This window comes from Pogona vitticeps, chromosome 4, assembly GCF_051106095.1.
Source record: "Pogona vitticeps strain Pit_001003342236 chromosome 4, PviZW2.1, whole genome shotgun sequence".
NCBI lineage: Eukaryota > Metazoa > Chordata > Lepidosauria > Squamata > Agamidae > Pogona > Pogona vitticeps.
This window is the reverse complement of record NC_135786.1, coordinates 174,700,958-174,718,059: the sequence shown is the minus strand read 5'-3', so window position 1 is coordinate 174,718,059 and position 17,102 is coordinate 174,700,958. Positions and strand designations below refer to the sequence as shown.

Genomic DNA, 17,102 nt, shown 5'->3' with positions numbered 1-17,102 from the left:
TCCGTTCCAAAAAAATCGTCCCTATACGGATTCGTTGCTATGAGGGGCAAAAAAACCCACAGGAACGCATTAAAACACGTTTAATGCATTCCTATGGGGGGAAACTCACCTTTAAGCAAAAATCCTCCATCCAGCTGCCATTTTCGGTGCCTCTAAAGCGAGGCAACACAGCAGGCAGCCATTCTGGAACCGCCGATCAGCTGTGCAAAAATGGGGCCTTTGGGATGATCCCGGAGGAGCGCTTCCCTGTGATCATCCCAAAGGCCCCGCCGATCAGCTGTGCTTCGGCGCTGGCTCTCTCTCCCCTCGCAGCTCCAGCCTGGGCAGGGAGACTGAGGCACCGCGCCGCCACAGCCAGGGTGGCGGTGCGGTGCCTCAGTCTCCCTGTCCAGGCTGGAGCTGCGAGGGGAGAGAGAGAGCACCCGCGATCTTTGCAAACCCCCGCCAATCAGCTTTGCTTCGGGCTGGCTCGCTCTCCCCTCACAACTCCAGCCTGGGCAGCCCAGGCTGGAGCTGCGAGGGGAGAGAGAGAGCCCCAAAGCACAGGTGATCAGCAGGGGGTTGCAAAGATCGCGGGGAAGCCAGCTTCGCAACCCCCCGCTGATCAGCTGTGCTTCGGTATGCTCTCTCTCGCTCTCTCTCCACCCCTTGCAGCTCCAACCTGCAAGGGGCTCTCTCTCTCCACCCCTCGCAAGACAGCTGATCGGCGGGGCCTTTGGGATGATCGTGGTGAAGCGCTTCCCCACGATCATCGCAAAGCGATTTCCCCCCATTTAAAACGTCACAATGCGGTCGCTTTTGCGATTGCAAAAACTCAATCGCTATGCAGATTCATCGTTAAATGGGGCACTCATTAAGCGAGGCACCACTGCACATGCTCTGAAACACTCCCAATGAGCTCCACCTCATGCAATCCAAGTCACTGTAGAGCAATGTCGGACCACTCCTGGATCAGATCTATGTGAAAACAACTACAAGAACTTTTCAGTTCATTCCTGAGCAATGACTGAGGGGTCCTTTCCATATAGACAAAAAAAAAATGAGGAAACAATGTGTTTCAGAGTGATAGTAGCATAACTTGTAACTAACCACAAACCAACATGTCCATAAATATCAATGGCCATTATCATTATATATGCTTGTTACCTCTTACAAACTAATTCTATTATGAAAGGGACAACTACCGTTGAATAGTAACTGAAACAACCTGGGCACTCTAATGCCTGGAAGAAGAAATTCACAGAATAATCATATTATTCCCCTCTACACACACAAACTAAATTCACATGCCTATCCCAAAATATAGAACTTCACTAGCAATAGAGAGCAGGACTTAGAAAAGCAAACACAACCTGTCACCATTTTGTTCAAATACTGCAGGAAACCTGTTACACAAGTCATCTTCCTCTTTCACTCTTTAAATACATGCACAAGTATATAGATGTCCTATGCACTTTACACTTACACATTTTAAAAACTGAATATACCCAGGCAATTATTCTTACCTCCTTGCGAACATCCATCATAAAATTACAGGTGCACTCAACTGAATAGGCAATTTCTGCAGCTTGTTTATAAATATTGTAGCTTTCTGAATTCATCTGCTCCAAATAAGCTATGACAGATTCATGAATATTTGGATATTCCAAGGAGAAAGGCATGTCCACAGAAAGTTCAAATAGGGCAATCAGTAAGCTCTCTGGCAAAATGTTACTAGCCTTGAGAAGAAAAGATTTTAAAAAAAGTCTAAGTATATTTTCTTAGCATGACTACTAGGTATGAATTGTGAATTTTTATCAATGGTATTAATGTCTACAATTGCCTCAAAAGGCTATGAAACTGATTTGCACTTGTGTTTCATTATTCAAACTGATAGGTACAGCCACAGACCATCAATCTGAGCCTTCCAAGTTCTCCCTCTTCTAGAGATACTTAAAAATAACACATTTTCCATAATGTTACTCTAATGATTGAGCCATATACTACTCCCTGCAACAGTACAACATTTGGAAAATAAGAACATCTTGTTTCAGGTATTTGTTCTGGACCAGGCATTTCTAGATCTATTTTTTTTAAAAAAAAAACTACTGCATATGCATTATTTATCATTAGTATTACTTTTACTATAGAATAGGTTGTACGGTTATTTCACAGAAGTGCTTTTAACTAATTTGTGCTCTTTTCAGTTATTTTTATATTTTGCAAGGAATACAAATTATATACTTGGGAACAAGGATGACTGTGAGAACTAAAACTCCCACACTAGAGACAATTATTTGGAACAGGTTATGTAGAACCTGATCTCTCTGTTGTGCTTTTGCAGTCACACCAACACCCATTAGCTAAATATCTAATGTCACTTCCCACCACCAAGCTATGCAATTCAGAGGAAAGACTACCCATTCAATTGCAGAAAAAAAAACACAGCTGGAACTAATCTCTGTATGAGGTATGCATCATACAGCACAGACTCTACAGGTAAGTACAGTAAATATACAGTAAATTCAACTGTAAAGGTCTTTTTTAACCACCAGATGGCAGAGTGCACACTTAATCTAGAACTGTATACAGTGTTTAATAAAAATTGTGTCCCATCAAGGCATTAACTTATGGTGTTTTCTAGATAGAGAGTAACATTCTGTTCTTCTGATGGCATCCTGGGACTGTGCAGCTTGCCCAAAGCCACACAAGCTGTCTCCTTTCGGATGCCCAGTGAGAACTGAATTTTCTATCTCTGGCTCTGCAGCCAGAAACCTAAATCACTGAACTATCCAGCCAGCAACTGTATATTTAGTTAACTGTTTATAATAGAAAAGCTGCCTGGATAGCTCAATGAGTCCAGTATCTGGCTGTGAGCCAGAGGTTGGGAGTTCAATTCCCCACTGTGCCTCCTAGGAGAAAGAGGCAGACATGCAGTCTTAAGCAAGCTATAAAATACCAAAATATCCCCAGCAGAAAAGGATAAAACAATTTCTCTATCAAGAAAAAGTTGACTTGATAGCTCACTGAATTAGGTATCTGCCGCAGAGCCTGAGACTGAAGAAAAGCTGTATAGGCCTGGGGTACCCCCAGAAGAAAGGAAAGGTAAACTTCTGGGTGCTCTATTCCTAGAAAAATCTGGAAAGGGTCACCATAAGTCAGAATTCACTTGATGGTACATCATTATTATTAACACTGATATCTAGAAAATCCTGGAAAGGATCACCATAACTCATGAACTAGTTGACTGCAATGATGATACAAAAACTCTCCTGCTTGAAAACCTACCCTGTTTCCCTGAAAATAAGACAAGGTCTTATATTAATTTTTGCTCCAAAAATGCATTAGGGCTCAGTTTCAGGGGATGTTTTATTTTTTTCATGTACTGCATTTTTTTCATGTACTGTATTCAAATACAGTCATGTCATCTTCTTCTGGTTGCTGAGCAATGGTGGGGGCAGGGGTTTCATTTAACTGGGGCTCATTTTGGGGGTAGGGCTTATATTATGAGCATCCTGAAAAATCGTACTAGGGCTTATTTTCAGGTTAGGTCTTAATTTCAGGGAAACAGGGTAGCTTGGTATAATTTTTTTCATCCTAGTCACCTGCATAATCTGCATCAAAAACAAAGTCTACACTAGCTGTCCTAATGTTCCCAAACTTTATTGTATAGTGAGCTTACTGGGTCTAAACAGATCAATGGCTTGTATGTGACAGTAGTTCTCAGACAAACTGACTATTAACTCTCAGCAGAGTGGAATAAGGTATAAGAATGCCCCATTTGGCCTAAGTGATAAGCCACAGAACACACATCTATGAAAAAGTCCTCCAGATAGCTGAAGACACATCTTATCCAATGGAAGAAAATATTCCAGACTTATGGGACAGAACAGAAACTCCAGTGGAAATTGTTATCTCTTCAAGATGTACAGAGGACACAGAGCCCCTCTTCATAAAATGTAGAGCTACCAAAATATAAGTTTCTTCCAGGACAAAGTGCTGGAAACATCATAGTACCTTAAATGTGGGAATGTTTTATTCATCTATAATCCCATTATTTGGAACACAACACCAAGTTATAAATGTGCATAATTGGGATGACTAGGTGTCTGATGCTCCAACATGCAAAAAGAAAAAGAAAAACTCTTCACATAACCACAGATACATGATTTGCCCTTTTCAAACCTATTTGAGCTGGTTATTTATCACTCTGAGAGGAAACAGGGTAGTTCAAGCACTATCCCTCAAGTGTTTCTTCTTTATTCCATGTTGCCTCAAACATCTCTATTCACCCTCCACTCTATTTCATCCTTTTAAAAAATATTATTTTATTTTATTTCTATACAAGACTCCTCTTTTCCTTCTCTGATTAACTGAAAGATTTAAATTTTAAAGAAGACAGGCATGCATTACGCTAATAGGATCCCCCCCAGTACCATTTCATGTGCAAGCAAAGTGCATACCTCACCTTTTCTACAGGAAGAAGAATTTGTAGTAGTCGAACTGTAAAAAGTGAAACACTAAGAAAGGCCATTCTGTGGTGCACTATTATGAGTGTAGACTGCTCTGAACCTGTATTACTTCTGTGGTATGAAATTGTTTCACCTAATATATCTAGGACTCCAAGCAGTTTTTCTTTCTGAAAATTAAAAATAAGTTATTAAGTCACTATTCATGAAGAGAAGATTCCTGGAACATAAGCAGCCACAGAAAGGTACAGTAATGTAAAAAAGAACGTATGTCCTCTTTGAATCCTAAGGTTTTACATATCAGGACATAATAAAAATCATCTGACCTTTAGCAGGTCTGAAAATTGGTTAAATACAACCTCAGATGAACAACAACACATGACATATTACACCATGTCAGATTTATTTTACAAAAATAAAGCCAAAATGGAGTAGCCATGTATGAAAAACTAAGTACTGTACACCTTTACTGCTTCCATAGAATTTAAGAGGCTAAGAATCAGCTAAGTGCTGCTAACCAAATCCCCTTGAGTAATTGATCATCAGCCACTGTGTCCACCTGTATAAAAGCCAAAATTTTAGCAGTTTGCTAGTCTGGAGCATTCAGGTATCTGTTAATACAATGCCAAGGAGGAACATCAACAACAATCATAGAGAATTCTTGCTGCCCATCCATTTGGGAAGGGTAATAAAACCATTTCCAAACAATTTAAAGTCAATCATACTATCATAAGGAAGATAAGTCACAAGTGGAAAACATCCAAGACATTTGCCAGTCTTTCCAGGAGTGGATGTCCAAGCAAATTTACATCAAGGTCAGATCATGTAATGCTCAAAGAAAATGCATAAAAATCCTAAGAGTTACATCTCACACTATACAGGTCTCAGTATTTTACAACTAGTCTTTTTCTAATTATAATGCCAGTACAATTAGAAAAAAGACTGAACAAGTATGGTTGGTTTGCAAGGGCTGCCAGGAGAAAGCTTCTCCTGGCAGCAAGACTTCTGGAATAATGTCCTTTGGACAGACAAGTCCCAAGTGGAAATGTCTGGCCCTAATGCACAGAACAATGTCTGGCAAAAACCAAACACAGCATATCAGCACAAACACCTCATACCAACTGTCAAGCACAGTAGTGGAGGGGTAATGATTTGGGCTTGTGTTGCAACCATAGAACCTGGACCCCTTGCAGTCATTGAGTTGACCATTAACTTCTCTGTGTATTCTAGAGTCAAACATGAGGCCATTTGTCCGTCAGCTAAAGCTTGGCCAAAACTGGATCATGCAACAGGACAATGATCCCAAGCACACCAGCAAATGTACAACAAAATGGCTGAAAAAGAAAAGAATCAAGATGCTGCAATGTCCCAGTCCAACTCCAGACCTCAACCTGATTGAAATGCTGCGGTGGGACCTTAAGAGAGCTATGTATAAACCAATGCCCACAAACCTCAATGAACTGAAGCAATGTTGTTAAGAAGAGTGGGCCACAATTCCTCCAGAATGATATGAGAGACAAAAAATGATTACTTCAAGTTACTGATGCTAAAGGTGGCTCTTCAAGCTATTGAATCATAAGATGTACTTAGTTTTTCATACTTGGCTTCTCCATTTTGGCTTTATTTTTAAAAATATATCATGACACAGTGTAATATGAGCCTCGTGGCGCAGTGGTTAAAACGCTGTACTGCAGCTAAAACTGTGCTCACGACCTGGGGTTCAAATCCCAGGTAGCCGGCTCAAGGTTGACTCAGCCTTCCATCCTTCCGAGGTCGGTAAAATGAGTACCCAGCTTGCTGGGGGGGCAATGTGTAGCCTGTATAATTAAAAATTGTAAACCACCCGGAGAGTGCTTGTAGCGCTATGGGGCGGTATATAAGTCCAATAAATAAATAAAATATAAATAAATATGTGTTACTGTTCATCTGAAGTTGAATGAATGAATGAATGAATGAATGAATGAATGAATGAATGAATGAATGAATACTTTATTACGGTCAAAGACAAGTAAAACCAAATCAATATAAAATAGATACATATAATTATAGTTTCGTAAAGTCAGTCAGAGTAATAACATTCCATTAAGACATGATAAAACAACCCCTTCTTTCCAGTTAATAACACCATATTTCCTTAATATAAGTAAAACCTCAGCCAGTGTGATATTAAAAGCATTATATTATCCATCTAAAATCACCTACCCAAACTTCTGATTACAAATAACCATTGCTGCAGCACAGAATTTGGCCACTTGTCTCGTAATATAAGGGGTATTGTCAGAGAGTAGCAACTGGACATAATCCTCTGATCTCCTGAGAGATTTACAGATAATAGGTGATAAAAGCTCCATATGAAGATCCCGATAGCAAGTACAGAAATGAAGTTGTATTTACCTAATTTTCAGTACATATGAAGCATACTGTGATTTTCCCCCATAACTTTTTTTAAAGACTGTATACACACCCACTTATTTTTACATTTTTCAGGGTCCCCCCCCCCCAAGCTGCCCTCAAACCACAAGATAATTCTCTCAGGTTCACATGAAATTCACTAGAAAACCATTTTTTGTAATGTATAGAGAAAGTGTGCTTGGAGCAGACTTCTAACAGTCTTACTGGTGAAAATTCTTTTGCTTTGAAAGCAAGACTTCTAACAGCAAGAAACACTCAGGGGTTGCACCTTAACTGTGAAAATTCTATCCCTATGTGGCTCATCAAAAGCCCTGGCTTATTTAGTTTTCAAAAGCATTTAAATATTTGGTCAAGTAGTGCAGGATGACACATGAGTTCATGGACAACTTTGTCCTTTAATAAATTTTTAAATAACATTTGACAGATGTGAAAAGAACTCTCCAACACTATTCCTAATTAAGCTGTTACCATGGCTCACTCAAGGAGAGGAGAAATGGGAGGCACCTCTAATTAAAGAAGGCAGAAGCAACAAATTGCTTAAGAAAATGAGGAAAGCTAACCCAGGAAAATTAAAGCTGGCACAGGCAAAAGTTTATGAGATGGAAAATAACTTGGTCATCCCTCATTCCACCAATGACATGTAATGGATGTTTTGCTTATATTGCATAGTAATTGGAAGTTAATTTAAGAACACTTTTATAAATATTTAGCTATAAAGACAAAAAAAGAAGATATTTTATATTTTTAGGTCATTGCCCTCTGTAAACTATTGGTGTGAGTTAGATCTAGAAAGTGAGATGAAGTAAATGTAGTACAATTCTGGCCCACTTATTCAAAAGAAATATATTCTGCAGTAAAATTCAATACATATTATATTCTCACAAGTTCTAGAGCAAAGAGAGTGCTGTCTTCCCAAACATCTTCAGATACAGAATCAACGATGAGCAGAAGATCTTCAGCAAGCAATTCCAGGACTTGCATGGTCACTCTCCTGCTGCCTGAGAATTTATACAAGAATGTTAGAGCAACAAAGCCCCCAATATCAGGATAATCATGCAATTTTTTTGTTTAAACTGTTACATATTAAGATTGATAATGCAGCCTTATAAGAAGAGGATGTGCTGGAAAGATGAAGTTTTCAAATCTTATTGGGTTATATTATAGATTAACCAGTTTATTATACCATAAACTAGGGTACAGAACATGTGGCTCTTCCAGATGTTGCTGGATTTTTTCAAATACACAACTGTATTTGGAAAAAAAAGGAGATTGTTGTACATGAAAAAAAATAAAACATCCCCTGAAAATAAGCCCTAATGTGTTTTTTGGAGAAAAAAAATAATATAAGACCCTGTCTTATTTTTGGGGAAACACGGTAGGACCAGGGGCAGGAGTGGGTGGAATACCTTGTTTGTTTCTCATGGGTGGGTCACTGGTAAATATATTATGAAAGTGCAAGCCAGGGGTGCTTGCATCTCATTTAAACCAGTACTTAAAAAGAGAGCTATGCACTTCCTACTGAGCCTTCCCTGGATTACCCCATCTCAGAGGCCCTACCTATCCAAACCTACAGGAATTACCACATTTTTCCATGTATAAGATGCCCCCATCTATAAGACACCCCCACCCCACTTTTCTAACCCAAAATTAAGAAATCTAAGTGGGGCTTAGCAAGTGAAGAAGGAAAGGAATCAAAGCGCTGTAGGATCACTTTGATCCCTGCTTTCTCCCTTCATTCTAAGCCCCACAGGGCTTAGCAAAAGGAGGGGGAAAGGGATCAAAGCAATCCCGCAACTGCACGATCATTTTGATCCCTTTCCCCCTTATACAGCCACGGGATTGCTTTGATTCTTTCCCCCCTCATTCTGTTAAGCCCCATGGGACTTAGCAAGCAGAGGGGAAAGCAGGGATCAAAGCGATTCTGCAGCGTTTTGATCCCTGCTTTCCCCTTCACTTGTTTTTGTACTCTCCTCAGCTTATATCTGTGTATAAGACAACCCTCAATTTTTAGCCTAAAAATTTTAGATAAAAATTTTAGTCTTATACATGGAAAAATACGGCAGGTCTTTGGATTAGTGCCTTGGATTAGGTAGATATAATTAGTTTCTCTTTTAATCATATTTTGATTTGCAGGCTTTGCCTCCGTAAAAAAGAAAACTTGAAGGACTGGTGGGAGAGTGAAATCATAGTCTGCCAGGAAAATTTCTATATGTAGCAATTTGTTTCATTTTGGCAAATGTTATCATTTTCTTCATAAAATCTTGCTGCACTACTTTTACTTGAAAATGTTTTATTCTCAATAAACTAATAAAAACATTCATAATTTCTCCCTGTTCCTTGTGCTACATTTAAATATATCGTCAAATTAATTTCACCCATAAACAAGACTCAGGTATTTCTGGTTATATTCTCCTACCCACTAGAAAGGAAGAACCACCATTTTCAGTAAACAATTAAGTTAAAGAGAAAGGCATGAACTATGAGGTGAAAAGGACTTGAAGTAGCATATAGTAATAGCTACTGTACTGCAGTAATTGTTGGATAGCAATGAAGACACCTGACAGGCCAATAAATGCAGTATGATTAAAAACCTTTTGTCCCTAGTGGTGTTCACCCCAGATTTAACAAAAGAATCTTCTATTATTGCTGATAAAAGTTAGATGGCAAGATATCAGCTAGAGTGTAAGAGCAAGATCAGGGAGAGCTGGATTCAAATCCCCTCTTAGTCCTGAAGCTCACTCCATGACTTTGGGCTAGCTCTGTCACTTAGTGTGCCTTAGTTTCCAAGGTTACTGGAAGGACAAAATGGAGAAGCGAAAAAAATTCCAACCAAGCAACCACAGAATGCATAGTAATTTCACTGTATGTGCTTCCTGTGTAAGTGTCTATACAAAATCCTTATTAGACAATAAAAATTTCTCAGCTCTAACAGCCTGAACATCAGGAAACCAATCACACAGTTTGCTGAACAATCTATCTGCCCACCATGGTTTGATTGGGCATGCAAAAGGGAATGCTCATGCAGTTGTTCTTGCTTGATAACACAGCGCAACAAGATATGCCCCCCCATAAAACTCATGTATTTCTAATATAAGAAAGCCAAAATAAAGAAATTCAGAACTACTGCACACAAATTACCTGTTCTTAGAAGAGGCACAGCATATTCCAAAACAGCTACACAGAACTGAGGCAGACTAAGCTGCTGGAACTGTAAATCCAAAGTATCTTCATTTTCCAGTTCTGGCAAGTCAATATGACCCATATTCATAGGCGATGGGACTGATATTCTGGAATTTGCATTAGCATGAGAACTGCTTCCACTGCAAAAAACAAATCATGGGATTAAAACCTATGATAGTCCTATTGTTTGCAAGATACATTAAGCAGGCTTGGAAAATTATTTAATTTAAGGTCACAATATCTGAACCTGCTGAAGTTCCATCCAGCTTCTTATTTTATTTTAAAAAACATTTCTCAGCCACTTACACCTTGGCCCTCAAAAGAGATTCACGTGCAAGGAAGACCAATAACACCCCAGCCTTGGAATTTAAGGCAGAGATTGTGAAGCCAGAGGAGATGAAAAGGCAGATAGAGTTCAAACTCCTATGTCATAATTAACCAGGCACATAGGCAAGGCAGAGTAACGATATTCATCTTAAAATCATAAGGAACAGCATTTGTTTCACCTCTTTTATGGAAAATTAGCGAGAGGTTGCAGGAGATACCGTATTTTTCGCACCATAAGACGCACTTTTTTCCCACAAAACAGGGGGATGGAAAGTCTGTGCGTCTTATGGAGTGAAGAAAACAGATTATATTTTCCTGTTTTCTTCTCCTAAAAAATTGGTGCGTCTTATGGAAAGGTGCGTCTTATGGAGCGAAAGGTATATATATCTGGATTATAGATATCCTTCCATACCTAATGTATATAATTAGGTATGGGAGGATACCTAAAATATATAATTAGGCATATATCAATTATATCCATATACAATTAAGTCACCTGCTTATTATACAAAAGCCACCTGCTTGCTTTCTCACCTGGATGTTGTTGCATCCCAGTCTTGACCATCACCTCTAGGACGCTGGCCAGTGCGTCCTATTACGGATGGTCGAGGGCTACTACTGCCAGGGGATGGATTCTGGGAATGAGAATGTCTTCTAGTATCTTGACAATATGACACTGAGGAATTCTGGGAAACAGTACCTTTAATAACATTAATTACATATAAGACTCCTCTATGCCACAAACACATGATTAATATGAACAATACAACCTAAAAGCTCCATTCATTCTATGTAGAAAACAATCCAATATATAACATGAACAAACCAATATAAACCACAAACCATTTATGTTTAGAATGCACTTCAACATGTACAGATTTGTTGTTGTTGACATTATAATGTAATGTGATGTAAAATAACTCCTACTTAGTGCTGCTTGATTTCCTTTAACAAATAATTTTAAAATGCAACCAAAGGGTGACAGGAAAGATATCATACACGGCTGGAGAACTGATTTGGGGTGGAGAGACTCCTATAGGCCAGATTAATAAATTCACACTGTTGACAGCTCTGTGAATCCACAAAGCAAAGATAATCAGAGGGCAAAATATAATTAGCAGGGGGCCTCTCCCACAACAACTTGAATAAAAGATAATTCTTCATCAATTTTACATTGAGCTTTGGCTAAGTATTGTGAAGACATATCTCTTATACATTCAAGATAATTATTAATGTGACCCCCTATGGATGATCCTAACACTGACAATGCATGCCAATCATGGCCTGTCTTCAATGGCCTGTACTATAGAGCAGTGGTCTCCAACCTTTTTGGGACCGTGGACCGGTTGGGGGGGCGGGCTCAATGCATGGGGGGAACCCCCACGTTTGTAGGTGGGCTGGTTGCGCTTGCGGAGAGGTGTGTTGCACTTGCGCACATGCACACGAGTGCGACATGCCCCTCCGCAAGCATGACACGCCCACTGTGCGTGCGTGGCGGAGATCCATCTCTGTGGCCCAGTTCCAGGAAGCCCGCGGACCAGGCATTGGGGACCCCTGCTGTAGAGGTTGGAGTACGACAGTTGTACCTGCCATGAAAAGAAAACTCTTTTCAGCCTTTTGTCTCCCAACACCTTTTCTGTTGTATTTCCATGTCACTACATCCTAGCCTGACATAATAAACTACACTGATAAAAGCATATCATACACTTTATTTGTATGGAGCCTACTGTAGCTGCTATCACATTTTTTTTCTATCATGATGCTATTCTGGTTGTTGTTATGTGCCTTCAAACCACAACTGACTTCTAGCAATACTAATAGGGTTTTCAAGGTAAGTGACGTATTTAAGGTGTGGTTTTACCAGTTCCATCACCCCAGTAAGTTTCCATGTCAGAGCTGGTAAACTGAACCCCAGTCTACTGAGTTCTAGTCTCTCTATCCACCACAGCACACTGGCTAACCCACTATTTTGGTACCTGCCAGGATAATGAGTTAGCCAGTGAGCCTCGTGGCGCAGTTGTTAAATATCTGTACTGCAGCTAAAACTGTGCTCACGACCCGGGGTTCAATCCCAGGTAGTTGGCTCAAGGTTAACTCAGCCTTCTATCCTTCCGAGGTCGGCAAAATGAGTACCCAGCTCGCTGGGGGGGGGGGGATGTGTAGCCTGCATAATTAACTTGTAAACCTCCCAGGAAGTGCTTGAAGCACTATGGGGCGGTATATAAGCGGCACCCTTTGCTTTGCTTTTTTTGATATTGCTATTTTGGTGCCTATTTTTGCTGCCATTTGCACTCCATTTTAAATTTCCTGCTTATCAGCAGCAGGTACACTGAGCCAAAATCCTAAGCACTTATGTTAGTCTTTCCCTTTATGTGCCCTCTGTGTGTACACATCATTTAGCCTGGATACATCTATCATAAATAGGAAAATAATATGTATCTCACTTTGATTTGGCTATATACAAACCTGTTTCACTTGAAACAAAACTTGGATCTCTGTGGAAGTTAAGTCTGTTCTGTAACAAGACACACAACTGCTGCAGACATGAGATGGCTTGCAAGGCCAAATTGTACTGTCCATCTTTCCCAAGAGCCAAGGTTGTAAGAGACAGAAGACTCTGGGGGGAAAAAAACTACATATTATTGGCAAAATACAGTTATCTCTATCTGTTTCTTTATTTAAAACATGTTATCCCACCTTTCTTCTTAAAAATACCCCAAGGTGGCTATGCTTTGTTAGGTATCATTAAAGTAATTTAATGGAAGGTGGGCAAAGTGCAGCTCTTCAGATTTGCTGGACTGCTATTCCACCCATTTCTCACTAGGCTGGCTAAGGTGGGTGGGAAGATGCAGTCCAACACCTGGATTTGTCCTCACATGACTTAAGAGATAAGTGCAAGCATTCTTGTTGTATGTTACACAAAGACTACACAGGCACAAATATGACTCTCAGTTTTTTCTCAGTTCCAGTTTTATTGACTTGTCATGGTACCAATAACTGGGCAAAATCCTGTTGGTGCAGTTAAGCCAGTTCATCATGATCAGGATGATAGAAATAATTAATTTAAATTAATTGAAAGCTTCCCATCTCCCATATAAACAGTTCCAGCTTCTGAGGCTCCTTAGGACTCTTGTTTGCCCAGGTGAAGCCTCCGGAAGCCTCAGGACAGTAGCTGGACCTTTTGTTAGTCAAAAATAACTACCAGATCACTCCTGCCACAATTGAGACCTAATGGTGATTTTTGACTATTAAAAGGACAGGAACCTTTCAACGGCAAGTGTTTCACATTGGATCCAAAAGTGAACTGTGAAAGCATCAGAACCTATGGGTCAAAATCTAACAGACAAAAACTGCATGCACGAGGGCAGTCAAACAGCAGTTTCTTTTCTGCTGGAGGGCTGCCTTTCATATGACTGGTCTCACACCTACTTTTGTAGCCAATGAAAAACATGTAGGAGATCCTGACTAGGTAAATAACACATATTCACAGACTTTCCCTGCCTCTATGCTAAACTATCCATTAAATGTAACTGGTATACTTTGTAAAATCATAGAATCAGAGTAATGGAGTTGAAAGGGGTCTATAATGCTATCGTGTCCAACCCCCTGCTCAATGATGCAGGAATCCAAATCAAAGTATACATGCCAGGTGGTTGCCTAACTTTCTCTTGAATGCCTCCAAGTGTTGTAGCACTCACCATCTCCAGAGATAACTGGTTGCAACGTTATACTGCTCTAACCATTAAAGCAGTATTCCAAGGCCCATCCAAAGGTGGATGGGTCCTGGAATATCAACTATCAGTTTTCCCAGTAAGACCAGCCAGAATTAATTACCATGACCATTACCAGAGAGGGCAATATTTTAATTCAAAACATTTCTAACCTGAACAATCTTTGGTCTCTGAAGAAAGATCTCAGCAGGAAAGTCTTGCATAATAACATCTTGTAGAAGCTCACAGGTATTCCAAATTAATTTGGGATTTTTGCTTCTCAGTGAGCTGTAAAGTACATTTCAACAAAGATATCTGGAATTTGTTTTGTGGTTATTCTATCAACTACAAAATCTTAAAAGTGATTTGATCAAAGCCCATCCTGACATCAAGACTCAGGTTTCCTTAATATTGAAAAAAGTTGGAGAAGGAAAGAATAAGAAATCGAGCTTTCAATAATTATTTCATACACAACCCTAGAATAAGCATATCTTCTTGCCTGTAACCAAGAGACCAGTTGTCTCTCACATGCCATATTTGCCTCCTACCAAACCTTCTACTAATAAACAGGCTAGACGATTGATCTGCACAGTTCCAATCTACTTCATCTCACAAAAACATATCCTTAATAGGATAATCAATTACAAGCAAAAAAATGGGTTACCTCATTATTAGATGGAATGGAGACTACAATTAATGTGACGTACCTTTCGCTTGATGACAGAACATGTCTATCTGTTGTGGTCAAAGACAACCAAGGGAATGTGGAAAACCTCAAGCACTTTACTCCATGTTTGACTGTGAGGGAAGCAAATTTCGTTGCATGTCAAACACAGAGAAAACTCACATGGTGAAGACATATATTAATTCAGTGTTTTTCCCATGAGAAGTGATGGTGCTTCCACAATAAATCAATTTGATCTTACCAGTCACCATTTCTTCTTCCACTATGTCAAACAACTTTTACTATCACCAATGCTCAAAATTTCAAAGCCTTAAATGCTCAAGATGTTTCATCAAAACAATGATTAAACCTATACTTTTTTTATTTTGTCTTTCAGCAGTTTTCCAATGCGGAACAGAGGTTAAAAAGAGGCACATTTGATGTTAGAAATCTACAAGTAAATAGCTTAGATTATATCCACTGCAACCCTAGAGCTCTAGGGAGGTTATCTCAGCAGCAATAGGAAATAGTGGATGTCCCCACTGAGCTGGAGAAAGTGCTCAGAGACCAGATCCCCACCTTTCCAGACCCAACAGAAATTTCTGCTGTAATTTAGCTCAGTGAGCTCCACACTGCAGCACTGGATGTGGTAAAAAATAGTGCAGAGAAAGGGAGTGGCATGGGCTGTTCCTTAGAGGCCTTAAGAGTCACAGAAGCCCAAGTCTGCCTGGTCTCTGAACACACATTCAATGTTGGAAAAATATGTGTGTCAGTCTTGGTGGAAAGAAATTACCTCCTACTGCTAGTAGTTCTGTAAGGCTGTGGATAACATGCAGGACTGCCTTTCCTGTCAAAAGTACCAAATTCTTCATAGAAATCCACCAATGAACTAATATGTTTTACTGATCTATTTTGAACCAAAGTTAAGGACAAAATGGTTAGAAGTGCTGTTTTCATACAATAGTTGGACTGGAATTTACTGACCTTGTTAATATTTATTTATTTATTTATTTCATTTCTATCCCGCCTATCTGGTCTTATTCGACCACTCTAGGTGGCTTACAAATCAACAGCAGTAAATTCAAAAGCATTATAAATTAACAAAGATAAAGGTCAAAATAATATAGAAAGAAAAAGATCGTCAGGGGTTAGCTGTTGGGAAGGCCTGCCTATACATAAGTGTTTTTAATTGTTTCTTGAAAATGCCCAGCGAGGGAGCGGCGTGAATCTCAGGAGGTAAATTGTTCCATAGGCGAGGAGCCACCGCCGAGAAGGCCCGATTTCTGGTCTTCTCATTCCGGGCCTCTCTCGGCGTCAGGCTCCTCAGCCTCACCTCCTGGCTCGCACGAGTGACCCGGGTAGATCTTGGTGGGAGAAGGCGTTCCACCAGGTATTGAGGTCCTAAACCATTTAGGGCTTTATAGGTAAGCATCAATACTTTGAAGTCGATGCGGAATCGGATGGGCAGCCAACGCAATGCGGCCAGGGTGGGGGAGATATGTTGGTATCTTCTCACTCCACTAAGTAATCTGGCCGCAGCATTCTGCACCACCTGTAGTTTCCGCAGGAGCCTCAAAGGTAGCCCCACGTAGAGCGCATTGCAGTGGTCTAATCTTGAGATTACAAGCGCATGTACCAAAGTAGTGAGAGCCCCCACGTCAAGATAGGGTCGCAGCTGGGCTATCCGCCTAAGATGGAAAAATGCGGTGCAGAACACAGACGCCACCTGAGATTCCATGGTGAGCGCCGGGTCCAGATGAATCCCCAAGCTGCGAACCCCATTGCTGGCAGGCAGGGTCACCCCCCCAAAAATGAGGGAGTTTCCCAAATCCCCAGCTGTGGGAGCGCCCACCCTCAGTACCTCCGTCTTGTCCGGGTTCAGCCTCAACCCGTTCTCCTGCATCCATTCCCGTACAGTCTCCAGGCAGCACTGAAGGGACAGAACGGCATCTCCTGTAGTTGGTGAAAAGGAGATGTAGAGCTGCGTGTCATCAGCATATTGATGGCACAGAGCCCCACACCCCCTGATGACCCCCCCCCAGCGACCTCATGTAGATGTTAAACAGCATTGGGGAGATGATCGACCCCTGTGGGACCCCACAATTGAGGCTCCACGGGGCCGAGACATTCTCCCCAAGCTGTACTCTCTGGGGATGGTCCTCCAAGAAGAAACGGAGCCAAGCAAATGCCCGGCCACCTATTCCTAACTCGGCGAGCCTCCCCAGGAGGATACCGTGGTCAATGGTATCAAAGGCCGCTGAGATATCGAGGAGGACCAGCAGAGACACTTTGCCCGTCGGCCTCCCTCAATAGATCATCACACAGGGCGACCAATGCCGTTTCTGTTCCATGGCGCGGCCT

General features: G+C 40.7%; 1 protein-coding gene across 1 annotated transcript in view; it reads right to left on the bottom strand.

Moving 5' to 3' along the window:
* Positions 1–17,102, bottom strand: part of RTTN (rotatin) — a 124,274-nt gene that overhangs the window by 101,015 nt on the left and 6,157 nt on the right. The window contains exons 5-12 of the mRNA XM_020796643.3: positions 14,785–14,875; positions 14,251–14,365; positions 12,834–12,984; positions 10,902–11,067; positions 9,999–10,180; positions 7,743–7,858; positions 4,448–4,618; positions 1,506–1,718 (exon numbers count right to left, since the gene is read on the bottom strand). Of these exons, the coding sequence (XP_020652302.3) occupies positions 1,506–1,718; positions 4,448–4,618; positions 7,743–7,858; positions 9,999–10,180; positions 10,902–11,067; positions 12,834–12,984; positions 14,251–14,365; positions 14,785–14,875 (1,205 nt within the window). The remainder of the gene's footprint in view (positions 1–1,505; positions 1,719–4,447; positions 4,619–7,742; positions 7,859–9,998; positions 10,181–10,901; positions 11,068–12,833; positions 12,985–14,250; positions 14,366–14,784; positions 14,876–17,102) is intronic.